We start from the raw sequence: 27,265 nt of genomic DNA on the forward strand, positions 1-27,265 counted from the left end.
AATTCTTAACGCACCTGAAATGTTTTAATGTTCTTCACCCAGTCTATATTAGTTCACAGGTGTTCCCCCCACCACATGATATCTCTCGTACAGACTACGTACCCTTTCATTAGTTTGCAAACATAGTCCGCTTCTGGAATGCTTTTAACAAAAAGGAGTGGGGGGGGGGGTGAAAGCATTTCTTATCGCAATTTTGTTCTGGCAGTGCCCAAAAGAAATCTTGACAAACCAGTCCTAATCAATTGACCTCCTGATAAACGAGGCAGTGACTCAATGGATGTCAGTTTTAGGAAATGTTGAAGTTACTCAAAATCGAGAATAACTATGACAACTTAATGTGTATGTTTGTGTGTGTGTGTGTGTGTGTGCGTGCATATGTCTCTGTTTATACAGTATGTTGAAAACGAATCGCACGAAATAGCCGTGTTAGCGTGTGGACAGTGTGTGTGTCTATTGGACTTTGGTCACATTAAGGTAGAAATTTTGGTTTCGTTTAAATATGTTAATTATGTTGCCATTGTTAGTAGATGGTAAACTTTTTTTTTTCAGGTAATTTTTGTAACTGTTCAATGGGGTTGAGTCAAAGACTTTTGAAACTGCCTGTCCCATGGAAGCTCCTTTCCATCAGCTTGTCTGAACTACTGTCTCGGACAGATCCAAGCTGATGTAAAGTGTTACATCCCTATTACCGATGGCTAGTATACTCAGACGATCGGCTCTACTATATTCCTTCTCTGTACCACATTAGCCGTGCGAGTGTCTACCATAAAACGCCCCTGAGGAGCGGTGTGTTGCTAGTGACAAGGTTGTTGGGGCATTCTGTCCTAAGGCGCCCCAGCGAGGGTTTGGTTTTGTTTCCCCATTGCTCCAATAGTCTCCTGTAACGACCGGGTTCAGGTATTCTTAAGAATTCTGTAGTTCTCACTACAAGACATGACATTTCATCACTGGCTTAGATATTGTACACAATAATAAATTGGAAAAGAAAAAAAAATCATGTGACTTGGTCGAATTTTAGTTCGAGTAGACTACTTTCAAAACGAGAGGTTAAAGGAAATGGTAATGAGTCATTGTGATTAGAAATTCTAAAGTGATTAATTGTGAAAAGAAACAAAAATTAATTATAAAGCAATTGAGTATGTTCAAGTTGAAAGAAGGGTTGTCTTTTTATTTTACAAAAAAAATTTCTTTCCATTTAGATTTTCGATTCTAATCTAATTGTAAGAAAATGTAAGCAATGTAGGTCGATTTCTTTTCAAAACAAAAGACGCTATATACAAAAAAATCCGCCAAGTGCCAACTAAATAATGAAGATTCCTTTGTAAAGTGTCAAGAGAAAGAGCTCAGATTTAGACCTAGGTATAAATCACAAAATTGATCGTATATCTTCTATATAACGTTTCTAACCAACACTTTCTATTATCTGTGTACCGGATACACCAAATAGCTAGCTATTTATAGTCATCCGCCATAGATGAAATTCTTCAATACGTAATTATTTCTAATTAACAATTGATATATAAAAAAAAGCAATGCTCTGATATCCTGAAATAACATAAAATGGTATATTTAAGATTTGATCCTAACATTTTACACAGTATTCACGTATCTCAAGTGGGGGCCCGTTAGGACTTTCACACTTGGAGCCCTCCCCCACCCTAGCTACGCCTCTGAATCTTAACACCAAAATATGTGAACTTTGTTCGAAATTGTAGTTATATTAAAAGGGAAATTTCATTTTACATAAAGAGAAACAAAGAAAGACGGGCTTATTGCTAGTTTTGTTTAATTGAATAGAACAGTGATGCCCAACCTAGTTCGACCTATAGGCCATTTTAATTTCCGACACTCTTGTCGCGGGCCACATGAATGAAAAGGTACAAAAACGAAATGAAATCGACCTGAAACTATTTGATTAAAAACTTACGTTAATGAATAGACATTGGAAGTTTATCTATCTTTTATTCTTACGAGTCGGAAAGTGGCTTCATTTCTTTACTTAAAATCTGAGCAACATAGAATCTAGTTTTACCGAAGGCTCATTTTTTAATGTTGTTTTTAGTAAGTATTCTTATAAATTCTTCAATCTCTAGGCTTAATGAAACCATCTTTTATTCGCGGCTCAAATCAAGAATGCAGTCCAATTTGTTTAATGATGCCATTTATATGTCGCTCTTTTTTTTTAAACAGCTACACTTTCTTTACAAATCAAATATGTTGGCTTATTATCATGTTGCACATAAATAGTAAAGATCTGTTCACTTTGTTAAGTAGATTCTACATTCTACATTCCCATTTCATAAACAAACAAATGTTAAAGGTTAATAGTGAAGGCCCTAACGTACTAAAAGATACCTTTTTTTTTATGAAGGGGGGATTTTCGACACATTGTGCTGACGTTTCAGCGGGCCAGATAGAACCACGTCGCGGGCCTGATGTGACCCGCGAACCGTATTTTGGACATCACTGAGCTAGATCATTATTTTTTCTACTATACTGGCAAACAAAAAGAGTGCTCTGCCCATGATAACTTAATGCTACCTATTTTAAAATTAATGAACATTTAGCTATTTAGTCCTAAAATTATAATTACATAACATCGGCAGATAGGGCATAATCATTAAAATGATTTAGATTGGATCTTCGACCTTGTAATGAAAATGAAATACTATTATATTACCATTCGCTAATCCTCCTATGTCTGCGACTACAAGAAAACAGAGCCAGTATACTCAAGCCTCTCCTACAGTTTCAGAATGACTGATCACTGACAACACACCACCCAAAAAAACTTCTGTGTGTGTATGTTTCCCAAGAACTGTTGGACTTAACTTGTAAATAAAGACATTGACCTTCAAAATTTCGGAGATCATGCATTTCGTGTGAGATGTTCATTTCGTGTGAGATGTTCATTTCGTGTGAGATGTTCATTTCGTGTGAGATGTTCATTTCGTGTGAGATGTAAGCCTATGTGGGATGTATGCGGACTTTCATGCAGGAAAAAGGACAAGCAAATGAAGGCAAGAACTATGAACAATTTCTGAACAAAGTTTTTACATTTGTTGTTGTGATACCATAAAATTCGTGTTTTTTTTTTTTTTTTTTTTTTGTAATTTATCTTTTGGAAAATAAAGGGTAGAACTGTGTTGATTAATCTGCATGAAGTTAAACATACCAGGTGAAAGTGTGGCAAATATCAAGTTCTACATAAAAAACTAAGAAGAAATAAAAATAATTTTCCTACATTTAAAGCTTATATTAAGTGGGTTTGGATCAGTCATGGTTAAACATTTGTAATAGATCTAGGCCATAAATCGACCTGCGGGTCATTTTAATTCCTGACACTGGTGTCGCGGGCCACATAAACGAAAAGTTACAAAAACGAAATTGGCCCTAATCTATTTGATTAGAAACACGTGGATCAGTACTTACATTCATTTTTTCATGCGTCAGAAAAAGGCTTCATTTCTAAAAATATGAGCAACAGTGTAGCTAGCTTTATCAGCGACTCATTTTCTTGTCTCTTCTTGGTGAAATTCCTATTAGTCTTCCAATCTATTGACGTAGTTTAACAATCTTTTAATTCGCGGCTCATACCAATAATGACGTCAAATTTGTTTTATAATGCCGTTTATATGTTGTTCTTTTTTAAAACAGCCACAATTTATTCACTAATCAAATAAGTTGGCTTATTATCATGTTCGACATAGAAATAAAAGTCCTTTCTCTCTCTCTTTTTTTTTGATAGATTCTACATTAAAAATCCCATTAGGCCTACATAAACGCAAAAATGTTAAAGGTAATGGTATCAATCAATCTGTGAAAAATTGAGGGCCTAACGTAGGTAAAGAGACATTTTTCAACTTTGGGGGTGGGAGAATAAGCGGATTTTACACTTTTTGACGACATTTCGGCGGGCCGGATGGAACCAACTCGCGGGCCGGATCTGGCCCGCGGGCCGTATATTGGGTATCCCTGGAATAGAAAATAACTGCGAGACATTGTCATGTGACTAATCTAGCAGTCTAGCAGTCTACTCTCATTTGTTTCGATGTTTTAACTCAAACTTTAGATTGAACTAAATTACTAAACTAATTGTGTTTGTAGTAATATTTGTTTTGTGAAATACGCACGTTCATATTGGTGAGTAACTTAAAACTTTCTTACACACACACAGAAAAAAAAAACAAGAGAAAAAAAGAGAGAGAAAGCGAGAGAGAAAAAAAAAGACAGAGAAAGCGAGACCCCGAGACGAAAGTGTGAGCTGATAGTTGGATTGTTGGAATTGAATTACTCAAGGTTACACAAAACAATAAGGGGAAACAAGTCAGAATAAGGGGCATTAACAATGATTATAATCTTTCGTAAGTCTCTGACACGATAAGGATACAGTAATCCTGTTTTTCCCCCCCTCCCGTTTCCTACAATTGTCTTAGAGGCTCGTCATTGAGAAAAGAAAAAATTGATCCAAAATTAAAAGTCCGGCAATTCCTGAAACTGTCAGCAAAGTTGATAGAGCGTTGCGCTAATAACGCGAATGTCGTGGGTTCGATCCAGAATTCACACACTGATTTTTTTTAATATTTAAAATAACGATCCAATGCTACTAACACATAAAATTGGAATTGATTCTAACAAATATATTACTTATTTGTACAACTAGAGACCCAATGTATAATAATTGTTTTCTATAAGTAATAGAATCTCGTGGCAAACTTTTCTAAGACCATATGGTAAGTGTGCATGGGTTCCCTCAGGATTTTCTGCATGTGGGTGCAAAGTGCCACCTATGGCTCAGGCTTCATCTTTCTTATTACGGAGAATATAAAAGAAAAGAACTGGTGCCCCCTCATATCAATGCGATGTGAAGTGCACTGTAAAGACTTGCTGCAGGAAATAAAAACAAAAAAAACTTAACATGTGAACAAACTATTGACTGTACACGTTGTCAAGTGTATCCGTGCGGACATGAACTACAGAGATTAACCTAATCTATTTTATTACAATACTAGCCTGCCCTTACAGCTGTACTTCAGAGGAAACGCTGCGTGTTAAGTTCCTACATAGTTGATGTTAATTGATTTGAAGTTGTTCAAATATTGGCTTAAATTTGGCTAATTCAGAGGGGTGAACGTACTTGATCATACAACAATTCCTGATTTAGTCTTGGCTAGGCTACTACAACATAAACTTATCTTTGCAACTGTACTGCAGTCACCACTGGAAGCTTGTTCAACTGTTTCTTAGATTTTAATTGATTTGATGGTGCAAAGAAAATGGCTAGAATTTGGCTACTCATATTCCAGAGGGGTGCATGTGCACCACCTTGTACCCCCCTGCGGGCGCCCATGTAGAGTGTTTGGTCTTTGCACCTTTAATATATGAATGTTTTGCCAACTGCTTTAAAGATATTATCAGTGTAACGAACTGTCTCAATTCTGTCTGTCTCATAGATTTCCAAACACCATAGAAAAACAACAACATAGATATAGCGTACACTGTTAACACGATGGTACACTTATGGGATATGGGTAAGTACATTGAAATAAAAATTAAAAAAAAAGCTTTTATTGAGTGAAATTATTATGAATCAACCATGTCATTAATTTGTAACAGATCTAGATAAACAATAATAAATATGTTTAGTGATACTTTCGTGCTTATAGCATGCTCAGTGCGCTATGGTCTAATCACTTTGATGGGGGGACAATCGAGGAGGGGGGAGGGCTTATGGGAGAAGGTTTCCGTACTGCCTTTAAAAAAAAAAACAATTGGGAAATTAAGTTGCTCGAGTCTTATCTTATATAATACAGACGTTACTTCAAAAAAGAAGATGATTACGTCCTACGCGTCATGCATTCAGTCATGCATATCAACCAATGATTTAGAAAGCCTTCAGGATAGAAGACTCAAAAGTAAAGTAGCAATTATCCATAAAACACTAAACCATAATCTTCATATATAAAAACAAAATTTAATAAAATACTCAGAAAGACACAAAGATAAAGGCACATTCCTCGTTCCATATGCTAGGACAAATTTGTACAAATGCTCCTTCTTCCCTAGTGCTATTAGAGCATGAAATGGGTTGCCTGAGCTAGCCAGGAAAACCAGTGACTTGGCAGAATTTAGATCATTGGTTAACATGCATGACGCGTAGGACGTAATCATCTTTTTTTGAAGTAACGTCTGTATTATATAAGAAGATAAGAAGAAGAATATTATTTTTGTTTCTATTTCAGTTTCTTGTGGCATTGTCCTGGTTGTATTCCTTAGTAAGTACTAAAATAGATCAATATAGATTTTTTTGCCATTTAATCAAGTAGTTTATATCTACCGTTGTTGTCATGTGCTGTGTGCTGTCTGTCCGTCTGTGATGTTATATATACTGGGTAAGTGGGTATGAAGATTATAATACTATAAACGTGTATTTACGACTATTTTACAATGTTTGTGTTTGTTTATGGGCGTAAGCTTATGCCTGGTTATAGGCTACTATCTATGCAAAGTATATTCACAAGAAGGATAACATATGTACTTCTATTGAATTCTTTTTTTTTAATATGATTTTTATATAATTTATTTAAAAGCATTGCTACGCTACATTCTGTCTAGGTCTCGCACACAGAGTTGAATTGAAAGTTTCAGTGCCAGCTCTTGCAGACGACAAAACAAAAGGTACATTTAAAAAAAAAAGTATTCAAGTGAAGAGTGTTTTTACTGGGGGTCTGGGGTTGGGCATGGATTGCGCGCGTGTGTGTGTGTCTGTATGTATGCCAGAGCTTGTGGTATGCGCTTTGGACTGTCGTCTCAATGGTCCCGTGTTCGAACCCTGCTCGCCGCCATCCCACCCGCCTCAGGTTCGGGCTATGATGTAATAATCTTCAAATCTAAAGTAACATCCAAAACATGTTAAATATATAGGACCTAAACATATACAGGTAACAAGATATACATCGTCCAGTTCTAGCAGTGCTGAGCATCAATAAATAACAATTGTGTTGGATATACCAACATCCGGTACACTGATCGTTGCTAATGTAAACTTTCTGGGATAAACCGGCTCAGGGACAAACATCATTCACATTTTCCCGTAAAAATCTAAATGTTACCGGATCTTAAGCCACACGACATATACTTTATTGCGTAAGATGTAGCTGTTCCGAGATGAGTAAGATTACAATTTACATGTTAACCACTTAACCATACATATATATATATATATTGTAATCTGGTTAATCGGAACAGCCGGTTATTAGGACCAACTACGAGCGCGCTCCTTTCCTTTCTGCCAAGGGCCGTACAATGAACTATGAACTGTATTGAGCTGCCTCAACACCACATACCAACGTGCCCGTATGGCTCAACACCACATACCAACGTGCCCGTATGGCTCAACACCACATACCAACGTGCCCGTATGCCTCAACACCACATACCAACGTGCCCGTATGCCTCAACACCACATACCAAAGTGCCCGTATGGCTCAACACCACATACCAACGTGCCCGTATGCCTCAACACCACATACCAACGTGAATGTATGCCTCAACACCACATACCAACGTGCCCGTATGGCTCAACACCACATACCAACGTGCCCGTATGCCTCAACACCACATACCAACGTGCCCGTATGCCTCAACACCACATACCAACGTGCTCGTATGGCTCAACACCACATACCAACGTGCCCGTATGCCTCAACACCACATACCAACGTGCCCGTATGGCTCAACACCACATACCAACGTGCCCGTATGGCTCAACACCACATACCAACGTGCCCGTATGCCTCAACACCACATACCAACGTGCCCGTATGCCTCAACACCACATACCAACGTGCCCGTATGCCTCAACACCACATACCAACGTGCCCGTATGCCTCAACACCACATACCAACGTGCCCGTATGCCTCAACACCACATACCAACGTGCCCGTATGCCTCAACACCACATACCAACGTGCCCTTATGGCTCGTGTAGATAAGCCTCCCAAGTAGATCTGTATATATTTATATAGTGTCTGTTGGACTGATCTTGTTCTAATATTACAGCGACATACGTGGAACGAGTGAAAAACTTCACACTACTCTACGCTAAAAACTGCTCAGGGTGTGAAAACTATGCAGACATACAGTCACTGCAAGGTTTGGACGAGGTTTGCCGGTAGTAACATTTTTTATTTTTTGTTATTTGCTTAAAATATATTTTTATAAAAATCAGTTTAAAAAAAAACAGCTTATATTGAGTAAAATTGCATCAATTATTTAGTATCAATCATGAAATCACGTTTTTTTTTTAAATCTAGACTAACAATAACAGATTTTTGGATTGGAAATATGTGTATCAATTGTTTTTTTGTTTATCTCTACTTTCATACTTAAACCAGTTGGTGGGTGGATGATGGTAAAATAAGGCGTTAGTCTCTGTCAAAGGTTTATGGTAGATTAAGGCATTAGCCCCTCTCTTGTGGGGGCCCTCGCCTGCCCTCCCAAATCCGGCTCTGTTTTGGTCAATACCAGCCGATGAGGACTTGATAGAAAAACAAAACAGGACATGTCCTCCTTTTCCAGACGTTTTGTAACCCTAGTTTCAATCATCTCTACATCTACATCCTTTTGTAAATAAATCGTGATGCCCTCTATACATATTTTTGACAGTGTCCCAAATGAATTCATGATCATTCTTTTGTTTCTGTTATTGTTGACTAGGAAATATAACGCTTTCTTTTGTTTCTGTTAATGTTGACTAGGAAATATAACGCTTTCTTTTGTTTCTGTTATTGCTGACTAGAAAATATAACGCTTTCTTTTGTTTCTGTTATTGCTGACTAGGAAATATAACGCTTTCTTTTGTTTCTGTTAATGTTGACTTGGAAATATAACGCTTTCTTTTGTTTCTGTTATTGCTGACTAGGAAATATAACGCTTTCTTTTGTTTCTGTTATTGCTGACTAGGAAATATGACGCTTTCTTCGTGTGTAGCCAGCAGAGCAACAATTGTTCCCAAAGTTTTACAGGTCAAAGTGATTTTAAAACTATTTGTTGTAAGTATCTGTTGAGTCCTTTAGTTTAAATATATTTATTATATCATCAAACAAATACAATTACAAGATTACAAAGAGAGTTTGTGTTACACAAACTCAGAGGCGGCCCCCGTCGACGTCGGATCCCTGTCGGATCTGCCTATTCGCAAAGAATATTCAAGAGGTTATTTAATTTTGATGGTCAAAAGTAATAATGTTTCAAAGATTCATTTGCCGTTGTAAAAAAAAATGTTGTTCTTTTTTGTTTTACATGTTTCGCGTGTTTCTTCTAAGTTTCAAATAATTAACTTCGCGCTGGACGATGGAGGATGGCAACAAGCAGGGTATGAACCCTGTCTGGTCGTTTAGTTTGCGTGCTGGACTGTCGTTCGGATTTATCGATGGTTCCTGGTTCAAACCCTGCATGCTACCATCCCCCGTCGTCCTACGGGAGGTTTGTAATTAAAAAACAAAAAAAGAAAAGAACAGAGATATCGTGCTTTTACTTCGATGTCTCAGCACAGTTAGGTCTATCAACAGAGATATCGTGCTAATACTTCGATGTCTCAGCACAGTTAGGCCTATCAACAGAGATATCGTGCTTTTACTTCGATGTCTCAGCACAGTTAGGCCTATCAACAGAGATATCGTGCTAATACTTTGATGTCTCAGCACAGTTAGGTCTATCAACAGAGATATCGTGCTAATACTTCGATGTCTCAGCACAGTTAGGCCTATCAACAGAGATATCGTGCTAATACTTTGATGTCTCAGCACAGTTTGGTCTATCAACAGAGATATCGTGCTTGTACTTCGATTTCTCAGCACAGTTAGGCCTATCAACAGAGATATCGTGCTTTTACTTCGATGTCTCAGCACAGTTAGGCCTATCAACAGAGATATCGTGCTTTTACTTCGATGTCTCAGCACAGTTAGGCCTATCAACAGAGATATCGTGCTTGTACTTCGATGTCTCAGCACAGTTAGGCCTATCAACAGAGATATCGTGCTTGTACTTCGATGTCTCAGCACAGTTAGGCCTATCAACAGAGATATCGTGCTAATACTTTGATGTCTCAGCACAGTTAGGTCTATCAACAGAGATATTGTGCTTGTACTTCGATGTCTCAGCACAGTTAGGCCTATCAACAGAGATATCGTGCTTGTACTTTGATGTCTCAGCACAGTTAGGCCTATCAACAGAGATATCGTGCTTGTACTTCGATGTCTCAGCACAGTTAGGCCTATCAACAGAGATATCGTGCTTGTACTTCGATGTCTCAGCACAGTTAGGCCTATCAACAGAGATATCGTGCTTGTACTTCGATGTCTCAGCACAGTTAGGCCTATCAACAGAGATATCGGCATTTTTATTTAAATAGAACTAGAATGAGGATGTAGATCTACCTAAATTAAACTTCTGATTTAGCACTTTTAAGATCTATATCTACTAGATCGAGATCTAAAATATGAACTTGGAATAATGTAGCTGTAATTTAGATAAGAATTGTGTAAAAAAAATATCCTAGATAATCTATCAGTAGACTGAATGCAACATTAAATTTAAAAATAGTATATTAGTTTTAGTATAGGCCCTATTATAACATTGCAATATTATCAAAACGTTTGGAAATCAAAATCTACACTTTAAGTCTAGAAATTGAAATTCTACTTCTTAATCTAGTCATAATATATAGTCTATGATCTAGTCTATTTTATTCTAAACTAGATCTAGAAATTCTAGATCTAGACTCTAAAATAATTTTAATTAGAATATAAATCCAGATCTAGGTATAGCCTACTGTAATAAAAATCTAGATCTAGTTTAAACTTACGGGGGCCGCTAAAAATCTAGATTATATCTAAATCATTCCTTTTTTAAATGCGAGTCACATAACGAGGCTTAATAAACATTACTATACCGAGTTCTTTTAGAATTTCATTTGAAGAATTAATTCCATATGACGTCAAAGGGAAAAAAACACTACGTCACACGGCCTAGACTAAAAAAATGCCTTCATCGATACGAGCCATTTATCGAGTGTTCATAGACATTGGTGCACCGAGTGCGTTCTTTTAGAATTTCATGTAAAGAATTCATTCCATATGACGTCAAAGGAAAAAACACTACTTCACACGGCCTAGCTAGACAAAAAATCGGCTTCATCAATACGAGCCATTTATCCAGTGTTCATAGACATTGGTGCACCGAGTGCGTTCTTTTAGAATTTCATGTAAAGAATTCATTCCATATGACGTCAAAGGAAAAAACACTACTTCACACGGCCTAGCTAGACAAAAAATCGGCTTCATCAATACGAGCCATTTATCGAGTGTTCATAGACATTGGTGCACCGAGTAGGCCTACGTTCTTTTAGCATTACATTTAAAGAGTCCATTCATATGACGTCAAAGAAAAAAAAATTCCATTACCTCACAATAGGCTAGTACCGGTACCATAAAAAAATGTCTTTATTTACACGAGATATTTAACGAGGGTTCATAGACATTGGTGCACTGAGTTCTAATAGAATTTATTTAAAGAGGATCATTGTTTTTGCGTTTTGTCTGTCAGTCTGTCTGTCCGTCATCTTAATATAAAAAAAAAAAACAACTAAAAGCTATTAAAAATTGATTAACCTTTATTTTACGTTTCAAAACATCGCAATAATTTTAGGTATGAACACAATTGAAAAGTTTATATAATAGATTGTTCCGGATCTTTGTATAAAAAGTAAAAGAAAAAGAGAATTCCAGATAAATGTAATACGTTAATTAAATTTGTTGGATGGTCTCGTATAAAAATTAGATGTACTACAGCCACGTGGAGAGATTTTCATACCTTACTTTGGTGTTTGTATGTTGTTTTCCTTAAAAATCGGAACATAATATCAACGATAATTAGATTTTTTTATGGTTTAGGTAGAAAATTAATTGTACTGTAAGAGAGAAGTGAGTTAAAATATTTTTCAAAAAAATCCGGAATAACATTATTTCGTAAATGAGAAGATTATTTGTTTATTAATTAGAAGAGGGAATTCAAACAGTTATTTGGCATTAGTAGATTTTTAAATAAATTCGGAAATTTCTGGCGACGATTTGTAAGAAAATGTAAGTAATGTAAGTCGATCTCTTTTCAAAACAAAATCCGGAACATTCTTTATCGACTACTAAACTTTTATGTTATGTTTCAGCAAGAAAATTAAATGTCTAAAAAGTGATTTTCAGTAATCAATTCTAGTAAATTACTTTTTTTAAAGCCCTGAACAACCTATTGTCGATATTTTTAAAATTTGTTTAATGATGAAAATACGGAACAATTTGATATCGATAATCAAATTATAGTGACGCATTGTCAAATAATATAAGTGTAATATTAGTCATTTATGCGATTTCAGACAATCATTTGACATAATTCATTTTTTTATAAAACAATATTAGGAACATTTTTACACTTAATGAAATATAAGTCAGTATAGAGATTTTGATTTAGCCTTAATATGCTATTTACATAAAAAACGGAACAACATATTATTGATAATGTGTTTTTGCAACGTTTAAAGATGGAAATTAAATGTAATATAAGTTAGAAGAGCAAACAAACATTTGTTGGCGTTGATTAGTATTGCACAAAAAAATCCGGAACAATCAATTTTAGATACTTAAAACTATTGAGATGTTACGGGAGGAACATTAAAGGGTAAATCAGATTTTTAATAGCTTTTAGAGTTATTGTTTTTTTTTATCTAATCGTGACGGACAGACCTACCGACAGACAAAACGTACACCAATAAACCTTTTTTATTCTGATGAGGGCTCTAAACAAAAAATAAATAAAATCTGTTGTTTTTTTTTAAAGTTTAAGAAATTAGTTTAGCGTCATGTCAAGGCCGGGCTTTACGCTACTACACGAAAGTCGCTGCAAAAAAAGTCCATTTTAAAAAATGTGCGTGATATTTACATACAAAGTGCATTCTTAGCCTTTGTAAACAAACATAAATGTTTTCTTTTAATTTTAGCAGCTAGTTGACAAGAAAAAACACCTTTAATTAATATTTATATATGTTGTAAACATTTCTAGTACATTTTATAAAAATATTTGACTTAGTGATACTGAAAATACGCAAAAATTGTCCGCCTTTGTTAGCATATTGTAACATTGCTTCCCTTACATTTACGTTATTGTTTTAGAATTGGTGTATTTTTATGAAAAAATCGCTTGCATAATTAATTTTATAAATTAAACGGTTTGCTTTTAGAAAACCAAAAAGTTTTGCACCTAAACTTTTTAAGCCGCATTTAATGGTGAAATAATATTTTTCATATCTTTTCTAGTTTTCGAGATCTGAGTGTGACAGACGGACAGACGGACATTTTGCACAAACCTAATAGCGGCTTTTTCCCCTTACGGGGGCCGCTAAAAATGACTATTTTAAAAACACAATTCCTCCTTTATGAAGATGGTGAGTGTTTGTAGGAGCGATTACTTTGCTTTTAATAATGAATGAATGATACCCCCCACCCCCAACCACGAAAAAAAAGAGCCTGATAATGCTAATGTATAAATCTACTGAAATATATAAAATTTTAATTTGGTGATGCAGATCCAGACATGGCAACATTTAAAGGCAGTAGTTTAGACTAGAATACTGGATTTCATTAGAGATATGGTATAGAAGATTCTAGTTTGGCATAGCTAACGACTTTATTCCCAAAGATAGGCCTGTAAATAAATATGAAAATCGTTAAATCCGCTTTTTGAAATCATTGTCCATCCACGAACCCAAGTTTGTTTTTTTTTAAACCCATGAAGAATTTGCAGGCTGACAAGAGGAATGTAAAAAAAAAAAAAGCAAAATAAAAAAAATCCTTTAAAAAAAAACAAGGCTAATCTAAAGGGGAAGAACTCCACTTTTAAAACTATATACATTAATAATGTAGAAGTTATTTTCCTTATTCGATATAAAACAAAATTAATTAATTAATTAACAATAATTAATTGACTATTTGTTTTTTTTTATTGATTCATGTTTTGTTAGGTACAATAAATAATTGTTTAAAGTTTCAACATGATCCGAGAATGGGTGTGGGAGAGATAACGTGTACACACTTTTTACCATACTGACAGACAGACAGACAGAGTTGATATCAGCTTTGTAAAAACAAGCAAACGTGAAAGCATTTGTTTAGTCTTGCTGTGTGCTGTAAATGTTTCTTTCCAATTGAGAATGTGTTTAACGTTGTTGTTCGGATTGTAGTTTTTAGTTTCTCTATAAGTTCGGCCAGTGCTATGTTTGTTGTAGCCCTCAACCGTGGCATTCCAGGTCCACCTCTCATGGTTGTCACGTGAACAGCCCCCACTAGCTCCTGATGTGGACAGCCAAGAATGTATGTGTCGTCAGCGAGTGTAAAAGTTGTTAAGGCTTCCGCGCGGTGTTGATTCTTGGAAATATATCTAGTGTAGATCTACGTCTGACTGGAAGTAGGCCTAATGCTGAACTCAAACTACTTCAGTAACACCGGCGAAAGGCCGAAACAATCAAATATGTTGTTAATTATGATCTAGGTTCACAGTCAGCAATAAACAAACAACAACCATTAGTGTCATGGCGGAGAATGATACTTTATTATATTGAACGCGTGCACCTTTGCGCACCATATCAACATCCCCTTTTCTTTAAAAAAAAAAATTAAAAAAAAATAAAACATTTCGGGGAGTATCATAGAAAAAAAATAAAACAACAACAACATAAACAACTAAACGTAACATACATGTATACGCTTCAATCAATATGAAACATATCACATTTAAAAATCAACATTCAATAGTTCATTAAGACACATAGTCATTGAATCTTGTCGGTTTCTTCAACTGATCCCTTGGTCGCAGGGAATGATGAGTTGATGAGTGGCGAACGTGTTGATCCTGAGTTCTATTGTCCTGTATGTTGTTATCAGTATCGGGAAATATATCTTCTTCTGTTTCTCTGTTCGGGTTAATATGCACTCTGTTTCTTTGGTACACTGCACCATTGTCACCTCGAATAATGTAAGCTCTCTGATTGACTTGAGACTGGATTCTTCCACGTCTCCATGTAGGGTCATTAGGAGATTGGAAATAGACCATCTGTCCAGTTTTCAGCTGACCTAAATTTCTTGACCTCTTATCATAAGATGTTTTTACACTCATCTGACGTTTTTCTTTCCTTCTCATAATGTTCTCTTGACATGTAGAAATCTTAATGTTACTCCTTTTGTTTGGTATCAGTGTTCGAGTCATCCGACCAAAAAACATCTGAACTGGGCTTAGATTTGTGTCTTGCCTTGGAGTATTTCTAAATTCCAGAAGAGCTTCATAAGCATCTGACTTTGATTCTCTAGATTTCTTCATTATGTTCTTCAAAATTTTAACTGCTGACTCAGCTTTTCCATTGGATTGATGGTGTCCTGGAGAAGATTTCAAATGAGTCACTCCCCATTCCATCATAAATTTGGAAAAATATTCCGATGTGAACTGAGGTCCGCTATCAGATATACAAACTTTGGGCACCCCATATCTTGCAAATAAAACTTTCAGTTTCTTTATAATTGCGTGTGTTGTTGTCAACTGCATGTTTTCTACCTCTATGAAATTTGAATAATAGTCCACTATGGCTAGATATTGTTGGTCACACATTTGAAATAAATCAATTCCAATCTTGTCCCACGGATTAGAACCTATTTCGTGATGTATTAATTCTTCTCTCTGGTTTGCTGGTTTATTTTTCTGACAAATGTAGCATGAGTTGGCTATTTCCTGTATTCGAGCTGATAATCCAGGCCAGAAAACTGTTTCTTTTGCTCTTCTTTTCATTGAGTCTACTCCCAGATGTGCTGCATGGAGTTTTTCTTCTATTTCCTTGCGAAGTGATATCGGTATGATTATTTGTTCTCCTTTCAACAGGAGTCCGTCTTCGTATGTTAACATGTCTCTTAGTGAAAAATATTGTTTGAGTTCAGGTAAACTATTATGTTTGTCTGGCCATCCATTTAGGATATACTGAATAAGTGTTTGCATTGTTCTATCTTTCTCTGTCTCGATTCTGACTTTCTCCAGCACTGCATCTGGTATTGCCAGTCCGACTGTATTGACACAAACATCAGGGATATCACTCTTTTCCTCTGATGGGTCTCTACTCAAAGTATCAGCTATGAACAAATTTTTGCCTTTGACATATTGAAACTGGATATCGTAACGATAAAGACGCATCATTAGACTTTGTAGCCTTCTCGGAGCAGAACTGAGTGGTTTTTGAAGGATGTTTTCCAGTGGTTTATGGTCATTCTGAACTATAACTGTCCTGCCATACGTATACTGGTCAAAACGTTCCAAACCAACAACCACTGCTAACAATTCTTTTTCAATCTGTGCCCATCTTTTCTGAGTATCAGTTAATGATCTAGAAGCATATGCTATTGGACTGCCATCTTGTAATAACGCTGCTCCTAACCCATTTTGGCTACTATCTGCTTGTAATGTAAGCTCTTTGTTAGGGTCAAAATATATAAATGTGCCATGAGTCGATATTTTCTGTTTTATCTTGTTGAAAGCTCGTGTGCATTGATCAGACCAAACAAATGGTGTGTTCTTTCTGATCAACTCTGTTATGGGCTGTAAATCTGTCGACAAATCTGGAACAAATCTTGCAAGATATTGAACCATGCCACAGAATCTTCGGACCGATGAGATATCTTTTGGAGCATTCAAACTCAAAATCGCAGATACTTTGTTCGGGTCTGGTTTTATTCCTGCTTCTGTAATAATATGACCCAGAAAGTTAATCTCAGCTGTTCTAAAAACAGACTTTTCATGGTTCAGTTTAATCTTCTTTTCTTGACATCTCTTCATCAGCTCTCTTAGGTTAATATCATGATTTCTGAGTGCTTCTTCTTTCGTTCTTCCTCTTCCTACCACTATAATATCATCAACGTAATTGAAACAGCCTTTCAGTCCTTCTAGTGCTAGATTTAATCGTCTCTGAAAAATTTCTGAACTCACTTTCAGTCCAAATGGTAATCGTTTCCATTTGTATCTACCAAAAGGGGTTATCATTGCTGTCAAATTAGATGACGCTGTGTCTAGTCTGATATGCCAGAAAGCTTCTTGCACATCCAATTTGCTGAATATTTTGGCATCGTTCAAATCTGCCAATATGTCATCTAAAGTAGCAAGATTATAGAATTCCCTTAGTAAAACTTTATTCAGGGCTTGTGGATCTATGCAGATCCTAATTTTTCCATTAGCTTTTTCCACAATTGCCATCTGACTCACCCACTCTGTAGGCTCTATCACTGGTTCTATGATTCCTCTCTGCACTAGGGTCTTTAACTCCTCCTTAACTCTTTCTTGTAAAGCAATAGGGATCTTTCTACACGGCAGAACCTTGGGCTTAATGCTGCTATCAATCTTTAAAGACACTTCTCCTAAGTCACCCAAATCACCAGTAAACTTTGGACTATAGTCTTCTTCTTGGTTATTCACTACTGATGCTATGAACCTATCTTTATTGACTTTGATTAACTTCATTCTTGTTAAAGTTTCATGACCTAGAAGGCATGCTAGATTATTTGGTACAACTATATATTCCACCTCAAATGTTTCGTTAGTTTTCTCATTTCTCGTCGTTAGAGTGGCTTTCCCTATGGGTCTCATTTCAGTCTTATTCCACATTAGTAATCTTTGCGTTGCCTTTTCTATCTGATTCTTATTTACGTATTTTTCCTGGATGGTATTTACATCAGCTCCACTATCCATTTGAAACCTTACACGGTGACCATTTACTGTCATAACTGCTGTCATCCTTTTCGTTTTGTGGTTCTCCAAAGACATCACCCATTCATTTTTTACCATCATGATATCATCTCTTGTGTCCGACTGTAGCTGTCTTTCATCGTTAGACATATCATCTGACACCTGCTGAATTTTCTTTTTGCACATCACAGCAAAATGATGTCTCCCCTTGCATGCTAGGCACATTTTACCCCATGCAGGGCACTTTTCTTTAATGTATTCGTGAATCCTTCCACAATACCTGCATTTACCTTTCTGAATGTTTGTTCTTGAAGGTGTTGATACTTTCTCAATGATTGGAGGGTCGGCTTGTATTTGTCTCAGCTGTTTGTTGGCGGTCTCGTATGCTCTGCAAATATCTCTGCACCTTTCCAATGTGAGACTACTATCTTGTAGCAATTTCATTTTGAGGCATTCATGTCTAATACCAAGAACTACTCTATCTCTAATCAAGCTATCTTCCAGGCGTTCAAAACAACACGTTTTTGCTAGTCTTCTCAGATTTGTTATGTACTTTTCAATGTCCTCGCCTTCTTGCTGTTCTCGCGTATTGAACACATAGCGCTCATAAGTTTCATTCGTTTTTCCAATGCAAAAACTTTCAAATTTGTTCACTATTTCTTCCATCTTTCTTTCTTTTCCCTTCTCAATTTCAAGACCATCATATATGTCCATCGCTTTTGTTCCTATAATTGTTAGAAAGGTGGCCACTCTGACCTCCTCTGATTCTTCCGACAATTTAATGGCTAACTCATAGTTTCGCCAGCTCCGGTGAAACTTTTGCCAATTAGCGGCCATGTTTCCTTCTACCTCGAGCGGCTCGGGTACAGGAAGGAAATTTCTAGCTGCCATTGCACGGCGTAGCCTTGAATTGTTGTCTATTTATTATTGCAAACAATTAACCTTTATATACTGATTAATGATTACCTCTGATCATTAATACACCGCTGCCACCATGTTAATTATGATCTAGGTTCACAGTCAGCAATAAACAAACAACAACCATTAGTGTCATGGCGGAGAATGATACTTTATTATATTGAACGCGTGCACCTTTGCGCACCATATCAACATATGTAGTCGACGCTGATGTTGTTCTACAAGTATATTTAATAATCAAGAAGGGAATCGTCCGATGTCAGCTATGTCCGTAAATCCGTATCTATTCTACTGCTCTACAAGAAGCGTCTTCTTTTTAGCGTCACTTAGAGCGTTCTTGTTTTTAACCAACTTTACGTCATCGTCGCTAATTAAAACTTTACCCTATTCCCGAAACAAATAACTAATTCCTAATCATGTCATAACAAAGTGCGTACTAATGGACTTTGTCCATGCCCCCCCCCCCTTTTCCCGTGGTGCCCTATGCAACAAGGGACAGTACTTGGCATCAACCCCCCCCCCCTCCGGTCATGCTACCCTGCCTCACAGTGGCGCCCGGGTGGAAACTATCTTAGGAGGAAGTGATTAGGCAAAATGGGTAGTGCTACATATTGAATGAGGTTACCCCAGGTTACATAATAATGGGGATTGATTCTAAAAGAGCACCCCAAAATTTTGATCAATTAATTTACCTATTAGCGGGTATTTTAGATCAACAGATCAGTGTTAAAGGTGTGCTGGCACGTTCGTCCAGTGGTAAATTGGCCGCTATTTGTATTTCCTAGGCTATTAAGTATAACCTCTAAGTAGGCCTATACAATTAAACTAATGTATGCAACACAAGAATTAACAAAGTCGAAGGTAAACATATATACAAAGTTTATTTACATGAGTAAATTAAATGTGTAAATAAATAGCCATCAATTTGCAGGCCTTCTCAACACAAAATAAACAAACGGTACACATTCAAAAATAGTATGGCAAACCGCCCTAGTCGTATGTTACAACTATGTAAATAAATAGCCATCAACTCACAGGCCTTCTCAATACAAAATAACAAAAGTTACACAAAAATAGTATGGCAAACCGCCCAAGTCATATGTTACAACTAATTATACAATCTATTGTCGAATCCGGGAAATCACACATCAGTGTAAAACAAAAATAAAGGTCACAGGCCTCAGGTCAAAACACGACCACTTTTGGCCACTCTGGGATTACAGGCTTCAGGCTAACACAGACACTTTCAGCAAAAAAAAAAGGGTCATGATGAACTATGAGCTTCAGAGAAACGTATGAGCCTACAAGTTAGGCTACAAGCTTCATCAAATCCCACTTATAGCCATCCGTTCGGTAAAGCCTATCTGATGATTCAATACAGAGTTGAATCCCTCAGAGACAAGGCTACAAAAATATTTCATTCAGGAAGTACCCCAGGCTGCAGAACATCAGGGTTAAACATACTGCCTGGAAATCATTTGAGGCTATATCTACTAATTAATCACAAAATAAAAAATACAATAATGATCATATAATATATTTAGCCCAAAGATCTCCAGAGCAGGGCCCACTTCTCCCGAGTACCCCAAGACACACGACCAATAACTAACAAAAAATATATACCATTCACAACATAGGTCCAGTGGTCAAGCTGGTAACTCAGGAGGAAGTGGCAACTAAACACGGTCTAGATACGCTTATATAAACTTCCTAAGGGGAATCACTTCTGTCTTTACAATAACTCAAAAATAGTTATTTCTCCATTATGTCACAGTAGCTAAACAAGACTCCCGCGGGGTCAGTAAAGGGGTGCACTGCGGAGGGTTGTAAAAGAGCTCCCACAACCTTGTCAACAATCCAGGCGCACTTCTTCAAGGGTCCGTTTCATAAATGACGTGTCCCGTACGTTTAGCCTGGTGTGGAATAGGAAAATGGCAGTGGTTACCGGTGTACACGGCCTTCGGCCGCTTCTCTAGTCCGCGAGTCCGGAGTGACATTATCATTGGTAATGACAGCGTCAAAACAGACAATCGTAAGACCCAAGTCAGACATAACACACTGATCAATCAGACCGGTGAGAGGGAGTTCTTGTTCGCTTTTGCTGGTCTACGGCTCAACTCAACAGTTGACAGTTTCAAATTGATCCTGGATCCTGGCTGATTCGCGTGTCTCTTCAATGGGCAAAGTTGGGGGTGGGCTAACAGGCGCGGGATGTGTTGGGTGGCCGTGCTACATCCATAGGCTCCATAGGAGGGGGTAGAGGAGCGCGTCTTTCCAGTGACAGATATTGAGAACATTTGTAAAACCACTACCCACTGTGGGAAACTCCAATCTAGCATCAGGTACTGATGAATAGATGGCTTCGCCGATGACAATATGACGTCAGTTCCTTCTGTTTACAGACATTTGCGCACCTTGAACGGTATGAACGTGACTTACAGAGGACCTGATAATACATTCTCTGAACTCGTTCTATCACAGACCTTCGTACTGATATTTCTTGACATCCCTAAATACCACCTGAATAGCAAACGTCATGACACATCGGATAGCAGTCTCTCATTCTATGAGCACAATCTTGCCTTCTCATCTGAAATGACCATTGAAGAAAGGGTTTCCCATCCTAAGGCTCGAGAGCCATATCAGGCCCGTATCTTGTTGCTTCCCCCCCCTCTCGAAACTTCTGCCCATAGTGCTTGAAATCGGCTTAGTTTATAAATTAAAATTTATTCAATTTTTTTTTAAAGTGAATATTTATCTATCATTATTGTTTTTTACCTCAGTGCCAAGAAGAAGACAGATTGTTCAAATTTTAGACCCACTTGCCAACTCATGTGACGGACAATGTGATTCGTACTACGAAGCCGTTAAAAGCCAAGATTTATTGGACCTTACTTGTGGGTAAGAGAGACAACCTAGGTGTTATAATAAATGAAAAACTCTCATGGAATCCCCATATTGATAGATCAAATAAGAACATAAAACTAAAATGTTATTTAACCATGGTTAGGCCAATAATAGAATATGCATCCTCTGTTTGGGACCCCTCAACTTAAGAAAACATTTTAAGTAACTGTAACAATTAAGTAACAAAATAGAGCAGTGAGATTCATAACAAACGAATATTCACATTTGACTAGAGTAACACTAAATTTAGAAAGCCTTCAGGATAGAAGACTTATAACTAAAGTAGCAATTATACATAAAACACTGAACCATAATCTTCAAATACAAAAACAAAATTTAATAAATACTCAGAAAGACACAAAAATAGAAGCGTACTACTAGTTTCATATGCTAGGACAAATTTGTACAAAAGCTCCTTCTTCCCTAGCGCTATTAGAGCATGGAATGGGTTGCTTGAGCTAGACAGGAAAACCAGTTACTTGGCGGAGTTTGGGTCATTGGTTAATATGCATGACGCGTAGGACGTAACCATCTTTTTTTTTAAGTAACGTCTGTATCATATAAGATACGAGAAGAGAACGTACTTTTTGTTCATCTTTGACCTGAGAGAGTGTCACCATTTTATTACTCAGCTTCTATCAACTCACTCTGTATGTCTGGTAAAATACGTGTACACGTAATTTCTCCCACACCTATTCTCGGATTAAGTTGAAACTTAGCACAATTATTTATTGGCATAGACAAAACATGAATCAATACAAAAAAAAAAAGTAACCAATTAGACAATTAATTTTTATTTTGTTTACTACCAACAAGGGAAACTAATACTTCAGTATTCACATATATGGCTAAATTTGTCGGGTTTAGTCCCCTTAAATAATTGTTTACGCTATTTCTCCCTCACGCATTCTCCGATTAAGTTGATACTTTAAACAATTATTTATTGTACATAAAAAAACATGAATCAATAAACAAAAATACGCAATTAGTCAATTATTGGTAATTAATTATTTTGTTTGAGATCGAATATGGAAATAGCTTGTACATTATTGATAGATATAAGGGCGGAGTTATTCCCCTTTAGATAAACTTTGTTGTTATTTTTTTTAAAAGGATTTTTAACATTTAAAATTATTATATAAAATAACCTAATGTCATTCTGTAACGCTGCCAGGATAAAGACTCATGTGTTCAATCAAGACTTCTCTGTTTGTTTGTTTAAATGGTTCGGAGGTTTCTTCAGTATAAAAAAATTATTACGCCCTAGCCCAAACCCCATTCAGGACCCTGGGGAGGCGGTGGACATAGTTAAAACCCGGGACCAAAGAGACGACAGTCTAGACCACATACCACACAACAGGCAGCCATAATGTGTCCGGTCCTCATCAGCCGGCCTACCGCCCCATATTAATATTAACACTGTTATGTAATTAAAGTTCTCCTAAATCCAAGACGATTATTATAATTTTAGATATTAAATTATGTGGGCAGTTTAAACTTATAGCTCGTTGCCATGTCATATAATGTGAACTGCTTTTTCTGGCCTTGTGTTGTTTATTCATGTATACGTTTGTGCTACAGGCCTAGTTGAAACTAAATTAAGAATTATTTTTCTTGGCCTTGGATTAAAAATAGGTGAAAAAGGGGATTTCAAAAAATGTTTTAAGAAGAGTAGATCTAATTTAGTTGTATCTTAAGAAGAGTAGATCTAATTCAGTTCTATCTTAAGAAGAGTAGATCTAATTCAGTTCTATCTTAAGAAGAGTAGATCTAATTCAGTTGGAACTATTCTGTTAAAACTATCAACAGAAAGCTGGATGATCTAGATAACTGTATGTCTGCTCGATGTGAAAACTACGATGTATACAAAACAGTGTTAGATGACGCTAACAAACTCTGTGGTAAGTTATTTTACAAAAACTCACTCACTCACTCACTCTATCTGTCTAGTAAAATGTGTGTACATGTTATTTCTTCCACAAACTACCTCGGATCCAGTTGAAGTTTCGCACAATTATTTCTTGCACCTAACAAAACAAGAATCAATTTAAAAATGAAATAACCAATTAGTTAATTAACTATTAGAAATTAATTATGCTGTTTGGTATCGAACAAGGGAAAAAATCATACTTGACTGATATGGGCGTTTAAGCCTTGAGAAGGTCTGGGCCCTGAGTGAACACGTTGTTGCTTTTTTTTTTCGTTTGCATTTAAAAAGCGATCACTGTAATATTCACCCAGATACCCCCTTCTTTCCCTACCCATTTTTTTTCCAAATGGCCCAGACTAGTGATAGGATCATAGTGCATTGAAAAAGCGTTAAACAAATTAACAACTAGAATAGTCTAGATCTATTACAAATTTAATTACACGACTGATCCAAACTAATTAATACTATCACGCCTAAGATAAGCTTAAAAGTATTTTAGCGACCCCGAAAGGGGAAAAGACGCTATTTGTTTTGTGTGGCCTGTCTGTCCGTCTGTCCGTCCCGTTTTGATCTCAGAAACTAGAAGAGAAAATGATATCGGACGTCATGATATTTTATATCATTCAAAGTTCTGATGCAACGGCTACTTTTATCTTTTCCGAAAGTGAACCATCTAATTTTTAATATTATATTTGCAAGCAAAATTACACCACTTTTCAATGAAAAACTTCCGTGGATGTAACTTTTTTTTAAAAGGTCAAACTTCATTCATTCGCGCATTGGTACGAAAAAATTGCATCTAAGGTCACAATACTTCTTGTGTTAAGTAAGAAGTCTTGTGTTAAGTAAAACGTCTTGTGTTAAGTAAGAAGTCTTGTGTTAAGTAAGAAGTGTTGTGTTAAGTAAGAAGTGTTGTGTTAAGTAAGAAGTGTTGTGTTAAGTAAGAAGTGTTGTGTTAAGTAAGAAGTGTTGTGTTAAGTAAGAAGTGTTGTGTTAAGTAAGAAGTCTTGTGTTAAGTAAGAAGTCTTGTGTTAAGTAAGAAGTCTTGTGTTAAGTAAGAAGTCTTGTGTTAAGTAAGAAGTCTTGTGTTAAGTAAGAAGTGTTGTGTTAAGTAAGAAGTCTTGTGTTAAATAAAACGTCTTGTGTTAAGTAAAAAGTCTTGTGTTAAGTAAAAGTCTTGTGTTAAGTAAAAAGTCTTGTGTTAAGTAAGGCCTCTTTACAATAGTCTTGAGAATTTCGACCAACTTAACATAGAAAGTCGAGATCAATGACGATATCAGATATTTTAAAATGATTCCTTCCAAACTTTTGCAGTCGATATTGTTACAGATGCCTCTCACGAAAACGGTAGGGCCTATACATTTAAAATGTTCTTAGTAGAATATAAAACGATGTTTAAAACATTTTAATCTGTTAAACATGGGTAATAATGTCATTTTACTTGGTTGATAAATTAACATGGATTAATAATTACAATGAAAATACAACTCTTTTTTTTCTGCCCATTTGCACATATTTGACCTAAAAACAACGACAACAACATTTTCTTCTTTCTGTCAACATTCATGTTTTATCGGGTCTTCCGACGTTTGTTGGATCATCATCATCATCATCATCATCATAAAACTCCATTTGAATGAGGGCTTGAGAGGCTCAAATCCTCTCTCGCAAAAGCTCTGGACAGAAACCCTGCTGTCTTGCGTAGTGCATAAATGTCGCCATACAGGTCGAGAATTTTTGGTTTCCCAGACCTGTCGGAGATCAGCAAGTCTGGGGCAGTCAAACAGAATATGAGGCACGGTTTCCTCTTCCTCTCCGCAGCGGGGGCACCGTGAATCGAAATTTGGCCATAGCCGTGAGAAATATGAGCCAACAGGACAATGGGCCTGTCCTGCACTGTACAAAGCTTGCTCAGGCCTGGACAGCCTCCACCACGGGGAAGTGCGGTCAGGGCGCCTCATGTGCTCCCCGACTCCACGGGCTTTTTGGGACTTGTCCCAGCACTCAAACCACTTTTCCATTTCTGTTTTTTTTTAATTATCGCCAGAGCATGATGACGTTTGTTGGACAGCCTCCTTCAGTCGTAGAACGACTTTGGATATCATATCATAATAATGAGATAAAAGCTTTTGCACCAGCTATGGTCAGAACAACAGTCTTCCCCCCCCTCCAAGCTCAGCTGATGTGTCCAAAAGAACGGCCATAGCTGATACAGTTTGGCATCAGTGGCTTTGCCAGGGTGTACCATTGTATGCTGCAAACTGCCTAAGGGTCACCAGTTCCCGATTATTCCTCAGGGTAGCCTGCTAATGTTTAACAAGCCAGTACGTCTCTTTCATTCAATAGTATCCACAATGTATCTTAACCTTAAACACACTTACCCTTAGAAGGTAATGGCGGAGCCCGGGTGAATAGTACTTTTTGGCAGGGTAAAAACTTTTGATTTAAAGAGGACCAACAAAAATCAATTAATGAGGAAACGATGGGGCACTGGGAGATAAAGCTTTAAAAAAAAACTTTAATTTTTTACTTTTAGCGAGATCAATGTACCAATAAAGGCCTACTTTTTTTTTTCAGATGGCTGTGGGTGTCTTCATGTTTCTCTGCTTCTGCTGTTGGTTGCTTTGGTTTTCAGTAAGTGGACAGCTTAGACAGCTTCGTATCTTTAGGGACTAGATGGCTGAGTAGCATGGACACGGCCACATCTCATTTTTATAACGGGTTTCTAAAGACTGTGTACACTAGTTTATTTCATTAGGTATTAATAAGACCGATATGTCTATATATCCCAGCATTTCTCTAGCTTATAGTACAATATGACAATTGTCTATACGTAGGTCTCACAGATTAAAGTCCATTCCAAATAACAAAATTTGTGTCTTCATCTATACATTTGTAAATCGCAATATTTTTCTTTTTACATTTATGGAATATTTTTTTAAATAAAACTCTTTACAAAATTTTCAGCGATTTTTATGTGTATGTGCGTGGTGTGTGTGAGGTTCTCCACCTTAGGATGCCCCTTTTTTTTTAAATTTCCAATACAAGTACTTGTATTGTAATAATTTAATAATAATAATAATATAATCCTGCAGTCCTCACTTCGTATTAGGCAACAATGTATTTTAATGAAAGGTTTAGATGAAGTTTAGTAACATAGATCATATAGTATTATTAATAGGCCTGTTATATACAATGGACCTCATTCACCTATCGTAAACAAACAACATTTAGACACGTGACAATATTGATAAAACAACGAAAAAAACTTATCACGTGACATCCCTTGCGTATTACGTAATTTGTATAGAAGACAGAGAATCACGTGGCTAAATGTTGTTTGTTTACGATTAGTGAACAAGGTCCATTTGGAATTTATGACTTGAAGAGACCGAGAAAGCTGGAGATTTATTTTCTTTCGATAAGGCCGATAATTATGCTTGATTAACTTTAGGGCTTAACTCGTAGTAGTTATGTCCCTTTGAACGACTATCTGAATCACGCAATATTAGAAAAGAACTTGTATGCTATTTTCGATCATATTGTGAGGCAAAGGGGGAGGGGTGCCTTGTAAACAGGGATTCCATTATTATTACACTTCTTTTATTAGGTCTAAACATTAGCCCGTGCTTCACAACAAAAACCTAAAGAATTCAAGCATTTTGGAAACGAAAATACCCAGATGC

At 36.6% G+C, this 27,265-nt stretch overlaps 2 protein-coding genes across 5 annotated transcripts in view; one reads left to right on the forward strand and one right to left on the reverse strand.

Moving 5' to 3' along the window:
* Window positions 1-2,850, reverse strand: part of LOC106068650 (tetratricopeptide repeat protein 38-like) — a 33,728-nt gene extending 30,878 nt beyond the window's left edge. The window contains exon 1 of the mRNA XM_056016171.1: window positions 2,681-2,850. The gene's annotated coding sequence lies outside the window, so the exon portion shown is untranslated. The remainder of the gene's footprint in view (window positions 1-2,680) is intronic.
* LOC106070149 (uncharacterized) lies at window positions 330-26,541 on the forward strand. Of its 4 annotated transcripts, none has more exons than XM_056016174.1 (9): window positions 330-474; window positions 5,454-5,531; window positions 6,243-6,275; window positions 6,616-6,678; window positions 8,063-8,174; window positions 8,966-9,054; window positions 21,526-21,643; window positions 23,459-23,550; window positions 26,157-26,541. In XM_056016174.1, exons 2-9 carry the CDS (start codon window positions 5,510-5,512, stop codon window positions 26,228-26,230), a joined length of 603 nt encoding a protein of 200 aa, XP_055872149.1. In that variant the 5' UTR covers window positions 330-474; window positions 5,454-5,509; the 3' UTR covers window positions 26,231-26,541. The 4 variants fall into 4 exon arrangements, with proteins under 4 accessions (XP_055872149.1, XP_055872151.1, XP_055872150.1 ...); XM_056016176.1 differs by lacking the exon at window positions 330-474 and adding an exon at window positions 1,842-2,061; XM_056016175.1 differs by lacking the exon at window positions 330-474 and adding an exon at window positions 2,876-3,020.
* Window positions 26,542-27,265: the final 724 nt, after the last annotated feature.

Source organism: Biomphalaria glabrata, chromosome 17 (genome assembly GCF_947242115.1).
Source record: "Biomphalaria glabrata chromosome 17, xgBioGlab47.1, whole genome shotgun sequence".
NCBI classification, from domain to species: Eukaryota; Metazoa; Mollusca; class Gastropoda; family Planorbidae; genus Biomphalaria; species Biomphalaria glabrata.